The 22,765-nt window shown below is 41.6% G+C and overlaps 1 protein-coding gene across 8 annotated transcripts in view; it reads right to left on the bottom strand.

Annotated features, from left to right (window-relative positions):
• The window catches only part of ZNF791 (zinc finger protein 791), a 30,627-nt gene extending 8,779 nt beyond the window's left edge, over positions 1-21,848 (bottom strand). For 2 of the 8 annotated variants that reach the window (XM_053585036.1, XM_053585028.1), the window contains exons 1-4: positions 21,723-21,842; positions 18,952-19,027; positions 656-782; positions 397-457 (exon numbers count right to left, since the gene is read on the bottom strand). In XM_053585036.1, coding sequence (XP_053441011.1) covers positions 397-457; positions 656-782; positions 18,952-19,014 — 251 coding nt within the window. In that variant the 5' untranslated portion in view covers positions 19,015-19,027; positions 21,723-21,842. Of the gene's footprint in view, positions 1-396; positions 458-655; positions 783-3,916; positions 4,767-18,951; positions 19,028-19,315; positions 19,433-20,619; positions 20,765-21,571; positions 21,701-21,722 lie in introns of those variants that run through there. The other 6 variants (XM_053585029.1, XM_053585032.1, XM_053585030.1 and 3 more) reach the window with 6 other exon arrangements.
• Between the last annotated feature and the right edge of the window lie 917 nt (positions 21,849-22,765).

Here is a 22,765-nt window from a genome sequence, read left to right as displayed (position 1 = left end):
AGCTGGGACTACATGTGCCTGCTGCAATGCCCGGCTATTTTTTTTTTTTTTTTTTTTTTTTAGAGACAGAGCCTTGTTCTTGCTCAGGCTGGTCTCAAACTCATGAGCTCAAATTGAGCTCAAATGATCCATCTGCCTCCACCTCCCGGAGTGTTAGGATTATAGGCATGAACCATTGCACCCAGCCATTATATACAAGGTTTTAAAACACTGTTTCCAAGTATGTATTTTTCAAACACTGAATATCTGTGTCACTTAAGAAAACATTTTTTGTAAAATTTTTCTGAGAATAAATACATGTGAAACTGGGATTATTTGGTTTTCTTGTCTTAAAAATTTCACAACATACTAATATTCTTTCAACATATTCTGCCATCTACTGTGAATGCAACTCACCTTAGATTTCTCCCCTGATTTTTATACTGATCTTCAATGTTCTGGTCTTTCCATTTTTTTCCTAAAATGTAGATCCAGAATAATCATTATAAGTTATGAGAAATCTGTAGAGAAATTATTAGATTCTAGGTCCATAGTGAGCTGCATGTCTGGTTTGTTTACCAACGTATTCCTTTTCATATACCAAGCCTTGGAATAGTGATAAGCAAGAAGTACTTGTTTCCTAATGGACTAAGTGAAGATATGACATCATTTTTACCTATAGAGGCCAGGTTCTTGAGTGTTTCCTGCATCACATCTTTGTAGAGTTTCTTCTGTGAAGGATCCAGCAGAGCCCACTCCTCCTGGGTAAAGTTCACAGACACATCCTCAAAGGCCAGTGAGTCCTAAAATATTCCACATGGAAATGGGTGAGACTGATAGCACTATATGTTTTCAAATCATAATAAGTTAATGTATGATTCTGTGGTCTCCAAATACTCAACTTGGTTGTCAGAACTTTAACTCTTTGTCCTTAATCACTTCCTTATAAGTTTAAAAGCACCCTGAATACATGGAGTTAGAGATCTATTTTTATGCTAGTCACTGTAAGTCTTATTGCTTTTTAAGTTCAATTTAACTTGGAAAAATGAGAGAAATCCTATACAAATGAAATTCTGATTTCCTTTTTTTCTATTTTTTAAAATTAAATCATAGCTTGTACATAAATGCAATCGTGGGAAATTTCTTTCTTTTTTTCTCAACAGTGATAAATAGAATTTATTTTGTACAACTGTTACCAACATACACATGGCCACAGGGGATTTTTTTTTTTTTTTTTGAGACAGAGTCTCACTATGTTACCCCTGGTAGACTGCCTTGGCATTACAGCTCACAGCAACCTCAAACCAATCTCTTGGGCTTAAGCAATTCTCTTGCCTCAGTCTTTCAAGTAGCTGGGACTACAGGCACCCACCACAATGCCCAGCTATTTCTTTTGTTGCAGTTGTCATTGTTTAGCAGGCTGGGCTGGGTTTGAACCTGCCAGCCTGGATGTATGTGGTTGGTGCCCTACACACTGAGCTACAGGTACCGCCTGAAATTCTCATTTCTTAATACCCAAATCAATCAGCACTCCATGAGGTACAGAATCAAACTAGGAAGAGGTTTTAATGAATAAATACACACTGAAAACCTGTAAGATTTTTCTTCTATTCCCTTCATTATACATGAGAGGCCAGAAGGCCTATGAAAATCCAACTTGTAACAGGTTTAACTCACCATATTGTCCTGCAGTTACTTAAGTCCATTAGAAGTACTCAGATTCAGCTGGCCAAGTGAAAATATTCTTTTAGAGGAGCATTAATTTCAACGTGTTTTTGTGACATTTATCAAACATTCGGTTTTTCCTTTTACCTTCTGTCCCATTTCAAGGGACTAGAATATTACTGGAAAGATAGATCTAAAAATCTCCAATTTTTTAGCATACATAGATGGTAAGATAGATGTCACAAGAGCACTTTCTAATAGATCTACACAGTGTAATCTGTCTTTTGCTGACTCTGAGAAACAGGTTAAGAGTATAAGGGACCTCAATGATGTCCACAATGACTGATTATATTCCCAGGATTATAAAATTAAAGGGTTCAGCAGTGCTTTCCTCTAAGAGAACATACAAGCCCAGCTCAGTGCCTGTGGCTCAAGTGACTAAGGCGCCAGCCACAAATACCTGAGCTGGCCTGTTTGAATCCAGCCCGGGCCCACCAAACAATGATGGCTGCAACCAAAAAATAGGTGGGCGTTGTGGCAGGCACCTGTAGTCCAGCTACTGGGGAGGTGGAGGCAGGAGAATTGCTTGAGCCCAGGAGTTGGAGGTTGCTGTGAGCTGTGATGTCACAGCACTCTACCCAGGGCGACAGCTTGAGGCTCTGTCTCAAAAAAAAAACAAAAAAACCCAATAAACAAATAAAAACCCCCATAAAAGCCCTTTTCTCTAATTCCAGGAGGAAATGGTTCCCAAATAGCCATTCCAGAGAAGTGTTCTTAGGTTCTCTCATTCCCACACTATACATCATACGTGAAAAAAGGTCCATTTCCTTAGTAATTAGGAAATAAAAATAGATCCCAATTCATACTTTTTAAAAAGATAAAAACTAGTCAATTAGATAATCCTAGATGACTATAGAGAACAGTTATACACAATGGTGGAAGGGTCAAATGACACATTCCCCTGCTTTCTCTTATAAATTAAATCTGACCAAGAGCCAGCAATCTTTATCCAGTTACCAGAGAATTTATTGTGCATTTCCATTTGGAGACTGAAACAAAAATGACAAAGGCAGTATCTTTCATAAAGCAAAAAATAAACTTGAAAAATCCTAAACACATGGCTGGTATAGTGACTCACACCTGTAATCCTGGCACTTTTGGGAGACTGAGGCAGGAGGATTGACTGAGCTCAGGAGTTTGAGGTTGCTGTGAGGCATGCAACCCAAGGTGACAGAGTGAGACTCTGTCTCAACAAAAAAGAAAAGGAAAGAATAGATGGAATAGATGGTTAACATATGAAGAACCACCAAAGAATCAGGACAGTAGTCATCTACTCCACAGGATAAGACAGAGGAGCAGGGAAGTCAACATGAAGAGACCCTAAGGATTCTCCTATTTAAAAATTTTGTTTTTGTGGTGGCACCGGTAGCTCAGTGGGTAGGGTGCCGGCCACATACAACCAGGCTGGCAGGGTTTGAATCCAGCCTGGGCCAGCTAAACAACAATGACAACTGCAACAAAAAAATACCTGGGCGTTGTGACAGGTGCCTGTAGTTCCAGCTACTTTGGAGGCTGATACAAGAGAATCACTTAAGCCCCAGAGTTTGAGGTTGCTGTGAGCTGTGATGCCATAGCACTCTACCAAGGGTGACACAGTGAGACTCTGTCTCAAAAAAAACTTTTTTGAGATAGAGTTTCACTTTGTCACCCTCAATAGAGTGCTCTGGTGTCACAGCTCACCACAACCTCAAATTCTTGGGCTCACAAGATTCTCTTGCCTTAGCCTCCTGAGTAGCTGGGACTACAGATGCCCACCATAACACCTGGCTATTTTTTAGAGATAGAGTCTCCCTCTGGCTCAGGCTGGTCTTGAACCCCTGAGCTCAGGCAATCCACCCACCTTAGCCTCCTGAGTGCTAGGATTACAGGCGTAAGCCACCATGCCCAGCCCTATTTTAAATTTTGAGGATACTTCCAAGGACATTTTATATTGCTATTAAGATACGCCACAAAAAAATGTTATTGCTCTTTTCTAAATATATTTCATGATAAATAATTTGTATGTGTTTATTGGTCCTATTATGTAGCAATCTGTGTTTTAATTCCTAGTTTTAGCAGCAAAAATCGGAAAGACACCAGGTGTCTAATTAGAAAAGAATCAGTTACATAAAACCACCACCTTTAAAGGGTGGCATGTATTGATATGAAATTATTGAGGATTTGTCAATAAAACAATTAAGTAAAGTGCAGTGCAATACAGACACCATCTTACCTTTTCTATAACTGTTATAATCATTTGCAAAGGCAGGTGGATCCTATGAAAGGATTGTCTCAGACATCAAGACTGATGCTGATGACATCACACACATTCCAATGCAGTGTGAAAGGGCTTATTGTTTTCATCACTGAGGTCTCTGGGAAGATCAAGGTAGGATTCTTGGGCAAGTATGAACTGTCTTGAGAGCTCCAAGAAAGGAGCCTGGCCTGGGTTTTTATTGAGGTTATGGGGTGACTTGGGGTGAGAATTCACACACAAAAAATAGGGGCTTATGTGGAGTGAATGACTCTTGCCCTCCCAAAGAAGGGAGAACCCAGGCTTACTTATCTCTTTGTACGTAAGTGTAGGGATAAGAGAAAGAAGAAGGCACAAGGTTCTCAGGTTATCAGCAGCCAAACATCAGGGAGTTTAGGCTGGACGTAGTGGCTCACTCCTGTAATCCTAGTACTTGGGGAGGCCAAGATGGGTAGATCCCTTGAGTTTAGGAATTCAAGATCAGTTGAGCAACATTAAGACCCCATCTCTACTAAAAATAGAAAAACTAGCTGGGGATTGTGGTGGGTGCCTATAGTCCCAGCTACTCAGGAGGCTGAGACAAAAGTTTGTTTGAGCCCAAGAGTTTGAGGTTGCTGTGAGTTGTGATGCCATGGCATTTTACCCAGGAGACAAAATGAGATAATGTCTCAAAAAAAAAAAAAATCAGAGAGTTTGGTCTGTGGTCTGTCATTTAAGGAATTTAGAAGCCATCATACTCATCCTCAAAAAGGCAAATAAACTGAAAATCAACAACTCTTCTTAGATCCATCAGAAACTGAGGTCACAGGACAAATCACTGTCTCCAACACTGTAGAGATAGGAAAAAAAAAATCATTTTGAAATATGCCCAGAATGTTACCTGTTTTAACCTCAAAAGAATCTACTTTATGGGAGGCACCTGTGGCTCAGTGGGTAGGGCTCCAGCCCCATATACCAAGGTTGGCGGGTTCAAACCCAGCCCCGGCCAGCTAAAACAGCAGTGGCAACTACAACAAAAATAGCCAGGCGTTGTGGTGGGCGCCTGTAGTCCCAGGCTACTTGGGAGGCTGAGGCAAGAGAATCGCTTAAGCCCCAGAGTTGGAGGTTGCTCTGAGCTGTGATGCCACAGCACTCTACTGAGGGCAACAAAGTGAAACTCTGTCTTAAAAAAAAATCTACTTCTCCAGAACCTATTGCAATGGGCTGGAGGGGGGGGAGGAACCCTCCAAGACAGAATATCTATGAACTATAAAATATAAAGTAAAAAACTGTAATGTATAAAAAATATGGTACTATTAATCCAGCTATATTAATCATGACTTTAAATTTCAGTAGTCTAAACAATTGAAAGAAAATGTCACCGTGGATAAAAGAATAACATCTAATTATATGTTTTCCATAAAAAATTAAACCTTAAATTTAAGGATGTTTACATTAAATTTTTTTTAAGTGAGGGTGAAATAACTTTTGGAGAAAAAAAATATTGAAAGGATTTCTCACTAGTAGTACACCTGCTTTACAAGAAATGTTAAAAGAAATTCACCAGAAAAAAGATAAATGATACTTTTGGCATGTTAGAGAAGGAATAAATTAAGGTAGAATAAAATAACTTGTTTTTCTTATTCTTAATCTCTCAGATAATAGTTTGTTTAAAATAACAGCAGCAACAATACAGTTGATAATTACAGGTTATGGATAAATGAAATAAATGACAAAAATGTTCCAAGGGATCAGAAAGGAGGAATTCAAAATACTCTGAGAAATTGCAGAGTGTTACTTGACTTTGGTTAGTCATAAATGTATCCTGCTGACTAAAGGGCTATTACAAAAAAGTAAAAACACTTGTAATTTATATACTAAGAGAAGAGAAAAACAGAATCAGGTAAAATGCTCAATAAAGAAAAAAAGGAATAGCACTCTGGGTGGCAGAGAAGGGTGGAATGCTTGAGGTCAGGAGTACACAACCTGCCTGAGCAAGAGTGAGACCCCATCTCTACTAAAAAATGAAAAACTAGCTGGGTTTTGTAGAGGGCGCCTACAGTCCTAGCTACATGGCTGGGGCAAGAGCATCACTTGAGCCCAGGAGTTTGAGGTTGTTGTGAGCTATGACGCCTAAGCACTCTACTGCAGTAACAGAAGTGAGACTCTGTCTAAAAAAAGAAAGAAAAAAAAGAAAAGAAAAATAAAAAGAGAGAAGGGCAAAAAATTAAAAAAATATAGTAGCTTTTCATCCAACTACCTCAATTATGACTTAAAACATTAATAGTGTAACACACAACCATTGAAAGAAAAAGTCTCAGTGGATAAAAAAGTAAGAGCTAATTATATGTTTTACACAAGAAACACACCTTAAATATAAAGACAATAAAGGAGTTGAGAAAGGTACACCATGACCAACACTAATCAAAGGAAAGATGCATATATTAATTTCAGAAAAAGTAGAGTTTAAAGCAACAAAAATTCAAAGAAAAGAAAGCTAGCACATAGTGATGAAGGAGTCAATTCTTCAAGAAGACGGCAATTCACAGTGTGTATATGCTAAGAACATGGACAAAATACACAAGGCAAAAACTGACAGAACTGCAAGGAGAAATACACGAATTCACTGGCATAGCTGAATACTTCAACATTTGCTATGAGAAATTAAGACTTGCACTTCTGGGCTTGGCACCATGGTTATGGTGCCAGCCACATACACTGACGGTGGTGGGTTTGAGTTGGAGGTTGCTGTGAGCTGTGACACTACAGCACTCCGAGGGCAACAAAGTGAGATTCTGTCTCTAAAAAACAAAACAAAACAAACAAAAAAACCCAAAAAAGTTTCAAGAGAAATTAAATTGTATTTTTTTATTAAAAAAATTTTTCTTTAAATTTTTAATTTCCACTTCCTTGTTCATTCTTCTTCGTTTGAAGTACTCTTTTTTGTTGTTCATTTTCTTCTTCCTCTGGCGATGTTCTTGATGTTAGTAGAGACGGGGTCTTACTCTGGCTCACTGCTGTTCATACTGGTCTCGAACCTCTGAGCTCAGGCAATACACCCGCCTCGGCCTCCCACAGCACTGGGACTACAGGCGTGAGCCACCACGCCCGGCCTTAAATTTTATTTATTTATTTATTTATTTATTTATTTATTTATTTATTTATTTATTTATGTATGTATTTATTTAGAGTCTCACTTTGTTGTCCTGGGTAGAGTGCTGTAGCATCACAGCTCACAGCAACCTTAAACTCTTGGGCTTAAGCGATTCTCTTCCCTCCCAAGTAGCTGGGACTACAGGTGCCTGCCACAACGCCCAGCAATTTTTTGTTGCAGTTGTCATTGTTGTTTATCTGGCCTGGGCTGGGTTCAAACCGCCAGCCTCAGTGTATGTAGCTGACACTGTAACTATTTTGCTACAGGCGCCAAGCCTAAATTTTATTTTAAACTAAATGAAAATAGAATTTGTCGGGCGACGCCTGTGGCTCAGTGAGTAGGCCCCATATGCTGAGGGTGGCGGTTCGGACCCAGTCCCGGCCAAACTGCAACAGAAAAATAGCTGGGCGTTGTGGCGCGCGCCTGTAGTCCCAGCTGCTCAGGAGGCTGAGGCAAGAGAATCGCGTAAGCCCAAGAGTTAGAGGTTGCTGTGAGGCGTGTGACGCCACGGCACTCTACCCGAGGGCGGTACAGTGAGACTCTGTCTCTACAAAAAAAAAAAAAAAAAGAAAATAGAATTTGTCAAAAACTAAAATGCATCAAAGGCAGTAAGTAGAGGGAAACTTTTAGTATTAAATGCTTATCTGTGCACAAAAATCTATACATGGACTTAATATCTTTCACAAAAATTAACTCAAAATGGACAAAACTATTAAACTTCTTTCATAAGATAACATAATAAAAAATCTAGGTGACCTTGGATTGGGTGATTAATTTTTACATAATAACAAATGCAAAATTTACGAAACAACAAAAAAAAGTTACTTGATTAAAATGAAAAACTCCTGCTCTATGGAAGTATAAAAAGAATAAGGATAAAAGGCAAACACAGGGGCCAGTTGCAGTGGCTCACACCTGTAATCTTAGCCCTTGGGAAGCTAACGTGGGTGGATTGCTTGAGCTCACGAGTTGGAGACTAGCCTGAGCAAAAATGAGAACCTGTCTCTGTCTACTAAAAATAGAAAAACTTAGCCGGGTATTGTGGCGGGTGCCTGCAGTCCCAGCTATTTGGGAGGCTGAGGCAAGAGAATCGCTTGGCTCTGCGCCTGTGATTCAAGCGGCTAAGGCGCCAGCCACATACACCTGAGCTGGTGGGTCAGCCTGGGCCTGCCAAACAACAATGATGGCTGCAACCAAAAAATAGCCAGGCATTGTGGAGGGTGCCTGTAATGCCCAATACTTGGGAGGCGGAGGCAGGAGAATCGCTTGAGCCCAGGAGTTGGAGGTTGCTGTGAGCTGTGATGCCACAGCACTCTACTCAGGGTGACAGCTTGAGATTCTATCTCAAAAAAATAAAAAAAAAAAATAGAAAAATTGAGGCAAGAGGATCACTTGAGCCTGAGTTGGAGGTTGCTGTGAGCTATGACACCACTGCAGTCTACTCGGTGACAGCTTGAGACTCTATCTCAAAAGAAAAAAAAAAGGCAAATGCAGGTAGAAAATTTTGCAAAAACCTTTATGTGATAAAGGTCTAATAATTTTTCATTCACAAAATATCCAAAGAACTCTTAAATCTTAACATTAAAACAACCCAGTTAAAAATGGGGAAAACAGGTTCATCACCTGTAGCTCAGCAGCTAGGGTGCCAGCCACATACACCGGAGCTGGCAGGTTTGATCCCAGCCCGGGTGTGCCAAACAACTACAACAAAAAAATAGCTTGAGTGTTGTGGCGGTCACCTGTAGTCCCAGCTACTTGGGAGGCTGAGGCAGGAGAATTGCTTGAGCCCAAGAGTTTGAGGTTGCTGTGAGCTGTGACGCCATGGCACTCTACCGAGGGTGACACAGTGAGACTGTCTCAAAAGAAAAAATGGGGAAAACATCAGAACAAATAGCTCACCAAGGAAAGATATACATCTCTGGCATGGATGTGGAGAGAAGGGAACACTTCTACACTGCTGGTGGGAATGCAAGCTAATATGACCTTTTTTGGAAAGAAGTTTGGAGAAGATGCAAGGGTCTAAAAGTAGACCTATTATTCCATCCTTCAATTCCTCTACTAGGTCTGTACCCAGATGATCAAAAATCATTTTTGTTTTTTGAGAGAGTCTCAAGCTGTCCTCCTGGGTAGAGTGCCATGGTGTCACAGCTCACAGCAACCTTAAACTCTTGGGCCTAAGCATTTCTCTTGCCTCAGCCTCCTAAGTAGCTGGGATGACAGGCACCCGCTATAACGCCAAGCTATTTTTTGGTTGTAGTTGTCATTGTTGTTTGGCAGGCCCAGGCTGGATTAGAACCTGTCACCTCCAGTATATGTGGCTGGTGCCCTAGCTGCTTGAGCTACAGGCTCAGAGCCCCAAAATCATTTTATAACAAAGACATTTGCACCAGAATGTTTATTGCAGCCCAATTCATAATTACCAAGACATGGAAACAGCCCAACTGCCCATGGACCCATGAGTGGATTAACAAATTGTGGTATATGTACACTATGGAATACTATGCAGCCATAAAAATGGAGACTTCACATCTTTTATGTTTACCTGGATGGAGCTGGAACATATTCTTCTCAGTATAGTATCTCAAGAATGGAAAAAAAAAAAGTATCCAATGTACTCAATACTACTATGAAATCAATATATAATCACCTACACATTCATATGAATGGTAAAACATAACTATAGTTCAGAAAGTAAAAGGGAAGAGGAGAGAGGGGAGGGAAGGTGGGAGAAAGGAGGGTATTTGGGGAACTTCACCTAATATGCATGATGCAATGGTACATTTCAAAACTATTAAGAAAAGAATATAATTGTGATGGATGTGTTAATCTGTTCAATGTAAGCCTTTCACATTGTATATAAAATGAGTACACTGCACCCCCATAAATGCATCAATGTACCCAGTTATGATTTAATAAAAAAAGAAAGATATACATATGAAGAGATGCTCAACACCATATGTCATTAGGGAATTCCAAATAAAACCGAATGAGATATCATTTGTGAATTTGTGAATCACATTTGTATTCACAAATTCAAAACATTGAGAATAGCCAATGAAGCTGCAATGTGGAGCAATAGGAATCCTCATTTATTGCTGGTGAGAATGGAAAATGCTATTAATTTTGCAGAAGACAGGCGGTTTCTTACGAATAAAATATACTCTTACCACAGGATCCTGCAATTACATGCCTTGCTATTTACCCATATTTGAAAACTACTGGTTACAGAAAAAACCTGTAAATGAATACTTACATGACGTTTATTTACAACTGCCAAACTTAAGAGTTAAGCAAGACATCCTGCCAGTAAGTGAATGAGTAAACAGTTTGTGGGACATCCAGATGATGAAATATTGTTCAATGATTAGAGAAATTAGCATGAAATTTTAAAGCATGAAAAGACATGGAAGAACCTTAAAAGTACACTGCTAAGTGAAGGAAGCCAACCTGAAAAGGCTACATACTGATGATTCCAAGCATATGATATTCTGGAAAAGACAAAACCATGAGACAGTAAAAAGATTTTAGGACGTCGAGATATTGTGGGTGAGACAGACATACGAATGAATAGGTAGGAACATGAGGGATTTTCTTTTTTAGAGACAGGATCTCTCTGTTGTCTGGGTTGGAGTGTAGTGGTACAATCAATCTTCAATGCCTAGGCTCAGGTGATGCTCCTGACTTGGCCTCCCCAAAATGCTAAGATTACAGATATGAGCCACCATATCTGGCCAACACAATGGATTTTTTTAAGGCAGTGAAACTACTCTATATGTTGAGTGTTCACATAAGCAGTCACATCATCATGTATGTGAAAAACCCAATGACTGTGTAAGCGCCTACCCTAGGTAAACTGTGGACTGTAATACACTAATATTTGCACATCACTGGTAACAAATGTACTATGGTAATATAAGATATATTATATTACATATTTAAAAAAACTCACAAACTGTGTGGAGGTAGAGAGATTAATGGGGGAACTCTGTACTTTCTGATGAATTTTTCTGTAAACCTAAAACTGCTCTTAAAAAAGTCAAGTCTCGGAGAGATTAAAGATGGCAGGCGAGTAACAGCTTCCCTGCAACTGGGCACGGTGAGTCTGGGGAGATAAGACTCCAGGCATCTCTGGCTGGTGGGATCTGCCTATAATCATCCCTTTGAGGATGCAGGGAGTCAGCAAGGGACGTCTGGACCCGAAGAGGAGGACAAAAACAGCGGAAAACTGGCAAGTGTTTGCGTGTGTTCGATCGACCTAATCACGTTGGCAACCGTAAGTACAAGCACCAGTGAGACTGCAAACCAGAAAGGCCTTACTTGTGAACTGTTTCGGTGTTTTTGGACTTGGCACTCAGTTGAACTACCTTGGGGAGAACTTTGGGCATTGTTTGGGGCCCCAGACAGAGCCGCTGAGCTGGGCTGCCAGGGAGCCATTGTGAGAGAGAACTGCTCCAGCAAGCTCCGCCCTCCAGGTCCCAGAGCAAGGATCCGGCGGGACCTAGTAACCTAGTGACTGAGAAGCCTAAAGGCGGGGACTGAGCTGCCTTACAGCCTTAACCCTCAGGGGCAGAGTGGGATGGTTTTGGCACACTGGAGGCTCAGGCTGTTGCCCTGGGTAGAGTGCCGTGGTGTCACAGCTCATAGCAACCTCAAAATCCTGGGCTTGGCGCTGCCGGGAACTCCATAAGATCTGTGCTGTGACCCCGCACCAACCAGGCCTCCGCATGCCCTGACCAGGAACTGCAGGAGCCGCGCAACCTGTGTCCTCCCTCCTGTGTCCTCCCAGCCTCCACACTGGCCCGCTCGTCTGGCCAGGGATACTGGTAGCTGTGTGCCCTCTGGAGCCCTCCCTGCCTCTGCGCAGAGCCCTTCCCCTACCAGAGACTGCTGGAGCCTTGGGCTCTCTGTGCCAAAGTCACTGGGCGCTAGGCACTCCCAGAACTGTGCGCACCACCTCCCGCCCTGTTGCTACATCCGGGTGTGTCACACGCCGGAGCTGCTTCCACAACCAGAACTCTCTAGCTGGAGAAGCCCCAGAGGAACTACACAGGGTCACTCCCTACAAAGATCCAGCAACAACAGAATGATCCCGCTGGGGTCTAATCTGGGAGAGACACCTCCCCAACTCTGAGGACAGCCAGAGGCAATGGTGAAAAACAATCATGAGGTGAAATCAACAGAAAAACTCTGGCAATATGAATAATCAGAGTAGAACAACTCCCCCAAGGATCAATGGGGCAGACATAGCACAAGATCCCATGCACAAACAAATAGCTGAGATGTCAGAAATCCAATTCAGAATCTGGATAGCAAATAAGATTTAATTAGAACTCCAAGCAGTAACCCAAAAGATATCTCAAGAATTCAACAAATTCAAAGACCAAATGACCAAAGATTTCAACACATTGAGACAAGAAGTTGCATCCCTCAAAGATCTGAGAAACACAGTAGAATCCCTCAGTAACAGAATGGAGCAAGCAGAAGAAAGGATCTCTGACATTGAAGACAAAGTTTTCAAATGCTCCCAAACTCTCAAAGAGGAGGAGAAATGGAGGGCAAAAACAGATCACTCTCTCAGAGAGCTCTGGGATAATTAGAAGAAAACCCATATTCGTCTTATAGGGATCCCCGAAAGTGACAAAGTGGCTTCACAAGGCACAGAGTCTCTTCTTCATGAGATTATGAAGGAGAAATTTCCAGACATGCCAAGAGATTCTGAAATTCAGATAGCAGACAGTTTCAGAACTCCAGCACGACTCACCCCGAATAAGACATCCCCCAGACACATCATAATCAATTTCACTAAAGTTAATATGAAGGAGAAAATTCTGAAAGCTGCCAGATGAAAGAAAACCATCACCTACAAGGGCAAGAATATTAGAATAACTGCAGATCTCTCTGCTGAAACCTTTCAAGTTGAAGAGGATGGTCATCGACTTTCAATCTCCTAAAACAAAATAACTTTCAACCCAGGATCCTATACCCAGCTAAACTGAGTTTCATTTATGACAGAGAAATTAAATACTTCAATGACATTCACATGTTAGGGCGGCGCCTGTAGCTCAAGGAGTAGGGTGCCGGTCCCATATGCCGGAGGTGGTGGGTTCAAACCCAGCCCCGGCCAAAAACCACGAAAAAAAAAAAAAAAAAAGAAAGACATTCACATGTTAAAGAAATTTGCCATAACTAAACCAGCTCTCCAGGATCTCCTCAGACCTATCCTCCATAATGACCAGCATAATCCTCCACCAAAAAGTAAACTCACCCAGAAAATTTTGATCAAATTCCAACTTCCACAGTCACAAAAGGATTAAAAATGTCCACCAGACTCTCGAAAGGCTTATCAATATTCTCAATTAATGTGAATGGTTTAAACTGTCCTCTAAAGAGGCACAGGTTGGCTGACTGGATACAAAAACTCAAGCCAGATATCTGCTGCATACAAGAATTGCATCTTACATTAAAAGACAAATATAGGGCGGCGCCTGTGGCTCAAGGAGTAGTGCGCTGGTCCCATATGCCAGAGGTGGCGGGTTCAGATCCAGCCCCGGCCAAAAGAAAAAAAAAAAGACAAATATAGACTCAAGGTGAAGGGATGGTCATCTATATTCCAGGCAAATGGAAAGCAGAAAACAGCAGGAGTTGCAATCCTGTTTGCAGATGCAATAGGCTTTAAGCTAACCAAAATAATTATGGATAAGGATGGACACTTCATATTTTTTAAAGGTAATACTACTCAATATGATGAGATTTCAATTATTAATATTGATGCACCCAACCACAACACACCTCAATTTATAAGAGAAACTCTAACAGACATGAGCAACTTGATTGCCTCCAGTTCCATAGTAGTTGGAGATTTTAACACCCCTTTAGCAGTGCTGGATAAATCCTCCAAAAAGAAGCTAAGCAAAGAAATCTTAGATTTAAACTTAACCATTCAACATCTGGACTTAACAGACATCTACAGAACATTTCATCTCAACAAAACTGAATACACATTCTTCTCATCAGCCCATGGAACATACTCCAAAATCGACCACATCCTAGGCCACAAATCTAACCTCAGAAAATTTAAAAAAACAGAAATTATTCCTTGCATCTTCTCAGACCATCATGGAGTAAAAGTTGAACTCAATAACAACAGGAACCTGCATACCTATACAAGATCATGGAAGCTAAACAACCTTATGCTGAAGGATAGATGGGTTATACACGAGATTAAGAAGGAAATCACCAAATTTTTGGAACAAAACACCAATCAAGACACGAATTATCGGAACCTCTGGGATACTGCAAAGGCAGTCCTAAGAGGGAAATTTATAGCACTGCAAGCCTTCCTCAAGAAAACGGAAAGAGAGGAAGTTAATAACTTAATGGGACATCTCAAGCGACTGGAGTAGGAAGAACACTCCAACCCCAAACCCAGCAGAAGAAAAGAAATAACCAAAATCAGAGCAGAACTAAATGAAATTGAAAACAAAAGAATTATACAACAGATCAATAAATCCAAAAGTTGGTTTTGTGAAAGGATCAATAGAATAGATAAACCTTTGGCCAACCTAACCAGGAAAAAAAGAGTAAAATCCGTAATTTCATCAATCAGAAATGGTAAAGTTGAAATAACAACAGACCCCTCAGAAATTCAAAAAATCCTTAACGAATACTACAAGAAACTCTACTCTCAGAAATATGAAAATCTGAAAGAAATCGACCAATACCTGGAAGTACGCCACCTACCAAGACTTAGCCAGAACGAAGTGGAAATGTTGAACAAGTCTATATCAAGTTCTGAAATAGCATCAACCATACAAAATCTCCCTAAAAAGAAAAGCCCAGGACCAGATGGCTTTACGTCAGAATTCTACCAAACCTTTAAAGAACTAGTACCTATACTACTACACCTCTTCCAAAATATAGAAAAAGAAGGAATATTACCCAACACATTCTACGAAGCAAACATCACCTTGATCCCCAAACCAGGGAAAGACCCAACAAGAAAAGAAAATTATAGACCAATATCACTAATGAATATTGATGCTAAAATACTCAATAAAATCCTAACAAACAAAATCCAACAACACATACAAAAAATTATACACCATGACCAAGTGGGATTTATCCCAGGGTCTCAAGGCTGGTTCAATATATGTAAATCTATAAATGTAATTCAACACATAAACTTAAAAATAAGGACCATATGATTCTTTCAATTGATGCAGAAAAAGCTTTTGATAATATCCAGCAACGCTTCATGATCAGAACACTTAAGAAAATTGGTATAGAAGGGACATTTCTTAAACTAATAGAGGCCATATACAGCAAACCCACAGCCAATACTGTATTGAATGGACTTAAATTGAAATCATTGCCACTTAGATCAGGAACCAGGCAAGGTTGCCCATTGCCTCCATTACTCTTTAATATTGTAATGGAAGTTTTAGCCATTGTAATTAGGGAAGAAAAGGCGATCAAGGGTATCCACTTAGGGTCAGAAGAGATCAAACTTTCACTCTTCGCAGATGATATGATTGTATATCTGGAAAACACTAGGGATTCTACTACAAAACTTTTAGAAGTGATCAAGGAATACAGCAATGTCTCAGGCTACAAAATCAACACCCATAAATCCGTAGCCTTTATACATACCAACAATAACCAAGCTGAAAAAACAGTCAAAGATTCTATTCCTTTCACAGTAGTGCCAAAGAAGATGAAATATTTGGGAGTGACAAAGGATGTGAAAAATCTCTACAAAGAACACTATGAAACTTTAAGAAAAGAAATAGCTGAAGATGTTAACAGATGGAAAAACATACCATGCTCATGGCTGGGAAGAATCAACATTGTTAAAATGTCCATACTACCCAAAGCAATATACAATTTTAATGCAATTCCTATTAAAGCTCCATTGTCATATTTTAAAGATCTTGAAAAAATAATACTTTGTTTTATATGGAATCAGAAAAAAACTTGAATAGCCAAAACATTACTCAGCAATAAAAACAAAGCAGGAGGAATCACACTACCAGACCTGAGACTGTACTATGAATCGACAGTGATCAAAACAGCATGGTACTGGCACAAAAGCAGAGAAGTAGATGTCTGGAACAGAATAGAGAACCAAGAGATGAATCCAGCTACTTACCGTTATTTTGACAAGCCAATTAAAAACATTCAGTGGGGAAAAGATTCCCTATTTAACAAATGGTGCTGGGTCAACTGGCTGGCAACCTGTAGAAGATTGAAACTGGACCCACACCTTTCACCATTAACTAAGATAGACTCTCACTGGATTAAACATTTAAACTTAAGACATGAAACTATAAAAATACTTGAAGAAAGTGCAGGGAAAACTCTTGAAGGAATCAGCCTGGGTGAATATTTTATGAGGAGGACTCCCCAGGCAATTGAAGCAGTATCAAAAATACACTACTGGGACCTGATCAAACTAAAAAGCTTCTGCACGGCCAAGAACATAGTAAGTAAAGCAAGCAGATAGCCCTCAGAATGGGAGAAATTATTTGCAGGTTATACCTCCGATAAAGGTCTAATAACCAGAATCCACAGAGAACTCAAACATATTAGCAAGAAAAGAACACGTGACCCCATCTCAGGGTGGGCAAGGGACTTGAAGAGAAACTTCTCTAAAGAAGACAGATGCACGATCTACAAACACATGAAAAAAAGGTCATCATCCTTAATCATCAGAGAAATGAAAATCAAAACTACTCTGAGATATGACCTAACCCCAGCAAGAGTAGCCTACATAACAAAATCCCAAAACCAGAGATGTTGGTGTGGATGTGGAGAAAGGGGCACACTTCTACACTGCTGGTGGGAATGCACACTAATACGTTCTTTCTGGAAGGATGTTTGGAGAATACTTAGAGACCTAAAAATAGACCTGCCATTCGATCCTGTAATTCCTTTACTAGGTCTATACCCAGAAGACCAAAAGTCACAATATAACAAAGACATCTGTACCAGAATGTTTATTGCAGCCCAATTCATAATTGCTAAGTCATGGAAGAAGCCCAAGTGTCCATCGACCCATGAATGGACTAGCAAATTGTGGTACATGTATACCATGGAATATTATGCAGCCTTAAAGAAAGATGGAGACTTTACCTCTTTCATGTTTACATGGATGGAGCTGGAACATATTCTTCTTAGCAAAGAATCTCAGCAATGGAAGAAAAAGTATCCAATGTACTCAGCTCTACTATGAAGCTAAATTATAGCTTTCACATGAAGGCTATAACCCAACTATAGCACAAGACTATGGGGAAAGGGCCAAGGAAGGGGAATGGAGGGGGGATGTTTTGGTGGAGGGAGGGTAATGGGTGGGGCCACATCTATGGTGCATCTTAGAATGGGTACAGGAAAACTTACTAAAGGCAGAATATGAATGCCTACATACAGTAACTAAGAAAATGCCATGAAGGCTACATTGAACAGTTTGATGAGAATATTTTAGATTGTATATGAAACCCGCACATTGTACCCCTTGATTGCACTAATGTACACAGCTATGATTTAACAATAAAAATAAATTAAAAAAAAAAGGAAAAGAAAAGAAAAAAGAAACTGTAAAGCTGTGTTTTCAAACATTTGCATTCCCATTGGAAGGTGTGAGAATTCTAGTTCCACCTACCTTCCCCCAAATTTGGTATGATGAGTCTTTGTAATTTTAGACATGCTAATATGTATGTAGTGATGTAGTATTGTGGTTTTAGTTTGTATTTCCCTAATGACTAATGACGTCAAGCATCTTTTCATGCACTTATTTGCAATTTGAATATCTTTTTCACTGAAATGCCCATTTAAATCTTTGCAAAAGTAAAATTTTGCATGAAAAAAAAAAGTCAAGTCCATTAAAGAGTAAAAAGACAAGACAGAATTCATTCTTAATTCCTGAGTCATTGATGAGGGAAGCATGCCATCTTTCATTTAACTGACTTGAACTTATATGAGTAAGTCATTATGGTATTCTGAGGTTGAGAGCAGTAAGATAAACATTTCAAAGAATGTCTGGTTTCCAGCGTGAGCAAGAGCAAACCCGGTTTCTACTAACAATAGAAAAACTAGATGGTGCCCACCATAGTGCCCATAGTCCGAGCTACCTGGGAGGCTAAGGCAAGAGGATCTCTTGGGCCCCAGAGTTTGAGGTTCTGTGAGCTATGACACCAGGACCCTCAACCCAGGGTGAGAGAGTAAGACCCTGAGGACCTCTCCTGAGGTCTTTCTGATGCACATAGTCCAAAATAGCCCACCACCACACCTGCCCTTCCATGGAATGGAAGAAGCAGAAAAAAAAAAAAAAAAAAGAATGCCTTGTTCAAAATCTCAGGACTTGGGCAGTGCCTGTGGCTCAGTGAGTAGGGCGCCAGCCCCATATACCAAGGGTGGCAGGTTCAAACCGGTCCCAGCCAAACTGCAAAAAAAAAAAAATATATAGCCAGCGTTGTGGGGGACACCTGAAGTCCCAGCTACTCAGGAGGCTGAGGCAAGAGAATTGCCTAAGCCCAAGAGCTGAAGGTTGCTATGAGCTGATGGTACTCTACCGAGGGTGATAAAGTGAGACTCTGTCTCTAAAAAAATAAAAATATATAAAAAAAAATAAAGCATACTGTGCTATTTAAGAGTCATTATTTTTATTAACTTTCTTTCCTTTTTATTTATTTTTTGTTTTTTGAGATAGTCTTATTCTGTTGCCCTGGATAGAGTACAAAGGCGTGATCATAACTCACTGCAACCTCAAAATGGTGGGCTCAAGTGATCCAACTACCTCAGCCTCCTGAGTAGCTGGGACTACAGGTATGTGCCATTACACCTGGCTAATTTTTTCACGTGTTCAGGCTGATCTCAAATTCCTGACCTCCAGCGATCCTCCTGAATGGAGGCCTCCCGGAGTGCTAGAGTTATAGCAGAAAGCCACCATGCCCAGCTCACGCCTTAAAAAAAAAAAGATAAACTTAAAATTTCAAAATCAAAAGTAAGGGCAGGTGTGGTGGTGGGCCATGTAGGACTATGTGCATCTGAAAGACCTCAGGAGAACTGTAAAATGGAATGGAAGAAGCTAACTGTGCTGGTTTGAATGGAGTACTTCCAACATTCTAGTACTCTGGGAGTCCAAGGCAGGAGTGCGGCTTGAGCTCAGGAGTTCCAGACCACTCTGAACAAGAGTAAGACCCCATCTTTACTAAAAATAGAAAAATTAAGCCAGGCCCAGTGGCATGTACCTGTAGTAGTCTCAGTTACACTGGAGGCTGAGGCAGGATTGGTTGAGTCCAGGAGTTTGAGGTAGCCGTGAGCTCCTATGATGCCACTGCACTCTAGCATGGCAACAGAGTGAAACCCTGTCTCAAAAATAAAAAATTAAAAAGCTCAGAAAGGGCTTCACCCCCTTCCCTTCTCCCTGTAGTCGGTAGGTATAAAGTGCTTTGTAGTGCTCTGCAGCTTCTCTCAGTATAAAGGGCTCCTCCCAAGGTCACCGTGGGACACCAGGTGGGAAGGCTCCTCAGGAGAATTAAGTGGGCCTTTAATGACCTCTCTCTGCAGGGTCAAGGGTGGCCTTAGCTTGGAGTCTCTGACCTCAGGCCTCTGCTTCCCAGTTACAAGGCTTTGGACCACTACTGATAATTTTAAGTGAGAACACACACAATCTTTAAGAATCCAGCAAAATTACTCAAACTCAGTTGTAAAAGAAACAAGGAAATTGTAAGGCACTTTTGCTAAGTCAACAAGAAAACCCACCAGTATCTATATTGCTTTCACAAACTGAAGATGTCAATTATTTCCATGGCAAGAAATGGTTTGCTATTTTTTCTTTTTGATTTGCTAAAGTACTGGGTGGCGCCTGTAGCTCAAAGGACTAGGGCGCTGGCCCCATATGCCGGAGGTGGCGGGTTCAAGCCCAGCCCTGGCCAAAAACTGCAAATAAATAAATAAATAATTAACCCTGTCTGAACACTTCTGTCCTGGAATGCCATCTGAAGTCATCAAAACAAAAGACCAGATCAAAGAAACTTACTCCATATACTCAGGGGAAGAACCAAGGGACACAAGAACTTTTAACAAATGAAGTGTACTACTGGAATATTTTATTTTTTTCCGAGATTCACCTCTTTCACACCTCTTTGGAAATATTTTATACTGTCTCTCAAGTTCTACTGATCACATACATTTTACTTTTATTATTTTATTTTATTATTATTTTTTGAGACAGTCTCATTATGTTGCCCTCGGTAGGTACCATGGCATCACAGATCACAGCAACCTCAAACTCTTGGGCTTAAACTATTTTCTTGCCTCAGTCTCCCGAGTAGCTGGGACTACAGGCGCCCGCCACAACACTGGCTATTTTTTTTTTTGGTTGCAGTGGTCATTGTTGTTTAGCAGACCCGGGCTGCGCTGGAACCCGCCAGCCTCAGTGTATGTGGCTGGCACCCTACTCACTGAGCTACAGGCGCCGATCCACATTTTACTTGTATTGAAAAAAATAAATCTTTCCAAGGTGATAAACCCAAGGAGGGGCAGTGTTGACCTGGAACTGTGCTGACAGATCCCCAGGAGAGTTTCCCAAGAGGGAACTTTATCCAAAGGAGTTAAGTCATGTCCAGGAAAGATACTGGAAGGAGAAGCTCAGGGATTTTACACAAAGTAGTTCCAAGTGATTATCCTCTGCTTTCATGTCAAATATCTACAAACAAAAAAATAAATCTTTTAAAAAGAGTCTTTCAGGCCGGGCAGGGTAGCTCACGTTTGTAAATCTAACACTCTGGGAGGCCGACGGGGGAGGATACTTAGCTCAGGAGTTTGAGACCAGCCTGACAAGAGCGAGTCACGAGACTCCGTCTCTATTAAAAATAGAAAAATTAGCCGGGTGGTGGTCGTGGCATGTGCCTGTAGTCTTAGATACGTGGGAGGCTGAGGCAGGAGGAACGCTTCAGGCCAGGGGTTTGAGGTTGCTGTGAGGTATAACTCCACAGTACTCTACCCAAAAGGTGACAGAGTGAGGCTCTGTCACCAAAAACAAACAAACAAACAAAAACTCAAGAAAAAAAATCTTTACACTGCTCTGCGTAAAAATGATAATTACAATTTTGCATGCGTTTGAAATGCATCACAGAGGACAAAGTTGATAATGTTTTGAATTCTAAAGGAGATTAGGCCTATAGAAACCCCAGAGATCCGTAAAACTAGGGAGTAAAGGCAGGCCCCAGGAAGAGCTAGGCTGGGTAGCGGGTGGTGGATTTGAAACCCTGCTTCCTTTGAAGTCTCTGGGTGGAGGAACTGGTCACCCTGAAGTGAAGGACCGTACTGGAGACCCTACAGACCGCAGCCCCGCCCACACACGACCACCCCAAGTTGGTCATCTGAAGGCCCCGATGACGCTCCAGCCGTCACAGTGTGAGGATACACGGGGCTCTCGGGCCTGGGCTGAGGCCGAGGTCGCCGCGCAGGGACCACACAGAACGCCCTGGACGCAGCCTCACCCTGCGGGTCAGATGGACCAAAGGCCGAGGTGCGCCAGAGGAGACTCGGATCCGCAGATTTCGGAGCCGGCCGCCAGGAGGCCCGGGTCCCGCCACAGCCGGCTCCAACCAGTTCCTCCCCGTCTCGGGACATCCAGCTGCGCACACTCACCATTTCTGGGCTCCCGGTGTCTCCCAGCTTCCTCCCCACGGCTCCCTCAGCTAGGGCGGGGAAGTGAGCTGCTGAAGTAGCGGAAAAGCAACCCGAGACACCCGGGGGAGGAGCATACGCGAGGTAGAGCTCTGCAGGAGCGAATAGTGACGTAACAGGCCTCTAGCCCCGGACGGCGGTGCTCCTGATTGGACAATTAGCACAACCCCGCCCACCTTTGTCTGAATGACAGCTAGGGGCAGGTGACTTAGCTGAGCAGATACTCGGTTTCCTCCGGTGGGCAAAACTTGTTGCCTCTGTGGACGTTTGAGTTTGAACAGAACTTGTTCGGGATCTAGGGTCAGACGCCGAAGCCTTTCGAAAGGCAGGGACACGGGCGTGCACAGGCAATTATAGTCTCTTTTCAGATGGAGAGAGTCCAGAGCAAGAGGTACCCAGCCAAGACCACACAGGAACTGGAGCGTCTGATGTTACAGAGAGCGTCACACTTGCTCTGGAGGCTACATCAGAATGAAAACAAGTGGTTCAAAAAGAAGGAAAGAGAAATGTATTACTTTGCTGGCAAAGGAGGAAATATGGGTGACTAGTCCCAAAGTATTGAGTTTCCTGTGCATACACAGACAGAAACAGGCCTGCGCGGTGGCTCAGGCATGTAATCTTCGCACTCAGGGAGGCCAACGCGGGTGGATTGCTTGAGCTTGGGAGTTGGAGAGCAGCCTGAGCAAGAGTGAGACCCTCTCTTCTAAGAATAGAAAAAAAAAAAAAAAAACACAGGCTCGGCTCCTGTAGCTCAGCGACTAGGGCGCCACATACACTGGAGCTGGTGGGTTTGAATCCAGCCCAGGCCTGCCAAACAACAATGACAACTACAACCAAAAAATAGCCGGGCGTCGTGGCAGGCACTTATAGTTCCAGCTACTTGGGAGGCTGAGGCAAGAGAATCGCTTTAGCCCAAGAGTTTGAGGTTGCTGTGAGTTGTGACGCCATGGCACTCTACCCAGGGTGAAAGATTGAGACTCTGTCTCAAAACAAACAAACAAAAC

This window comes from Nycticebus coucang, chromosome 3 (genome assembly GCF_027406575.1).
Source record: "Nycticebus coucang isolate mNycCou1 chromosome 3, mNycCou1.pri, whole genome shotgun sequence".
NCBI classification, from domain to species: domain Eukaryota; kingdom Metazoa; phylum Chordata; class Mammalia; order Primates; family Lorisidae; genus Nycticebus; species Nycticebus coucang.
Note: the sequence above shows the minus strand (reverse complement) of the source record. Positions and strands in the feature narration are given on the sequence as shown.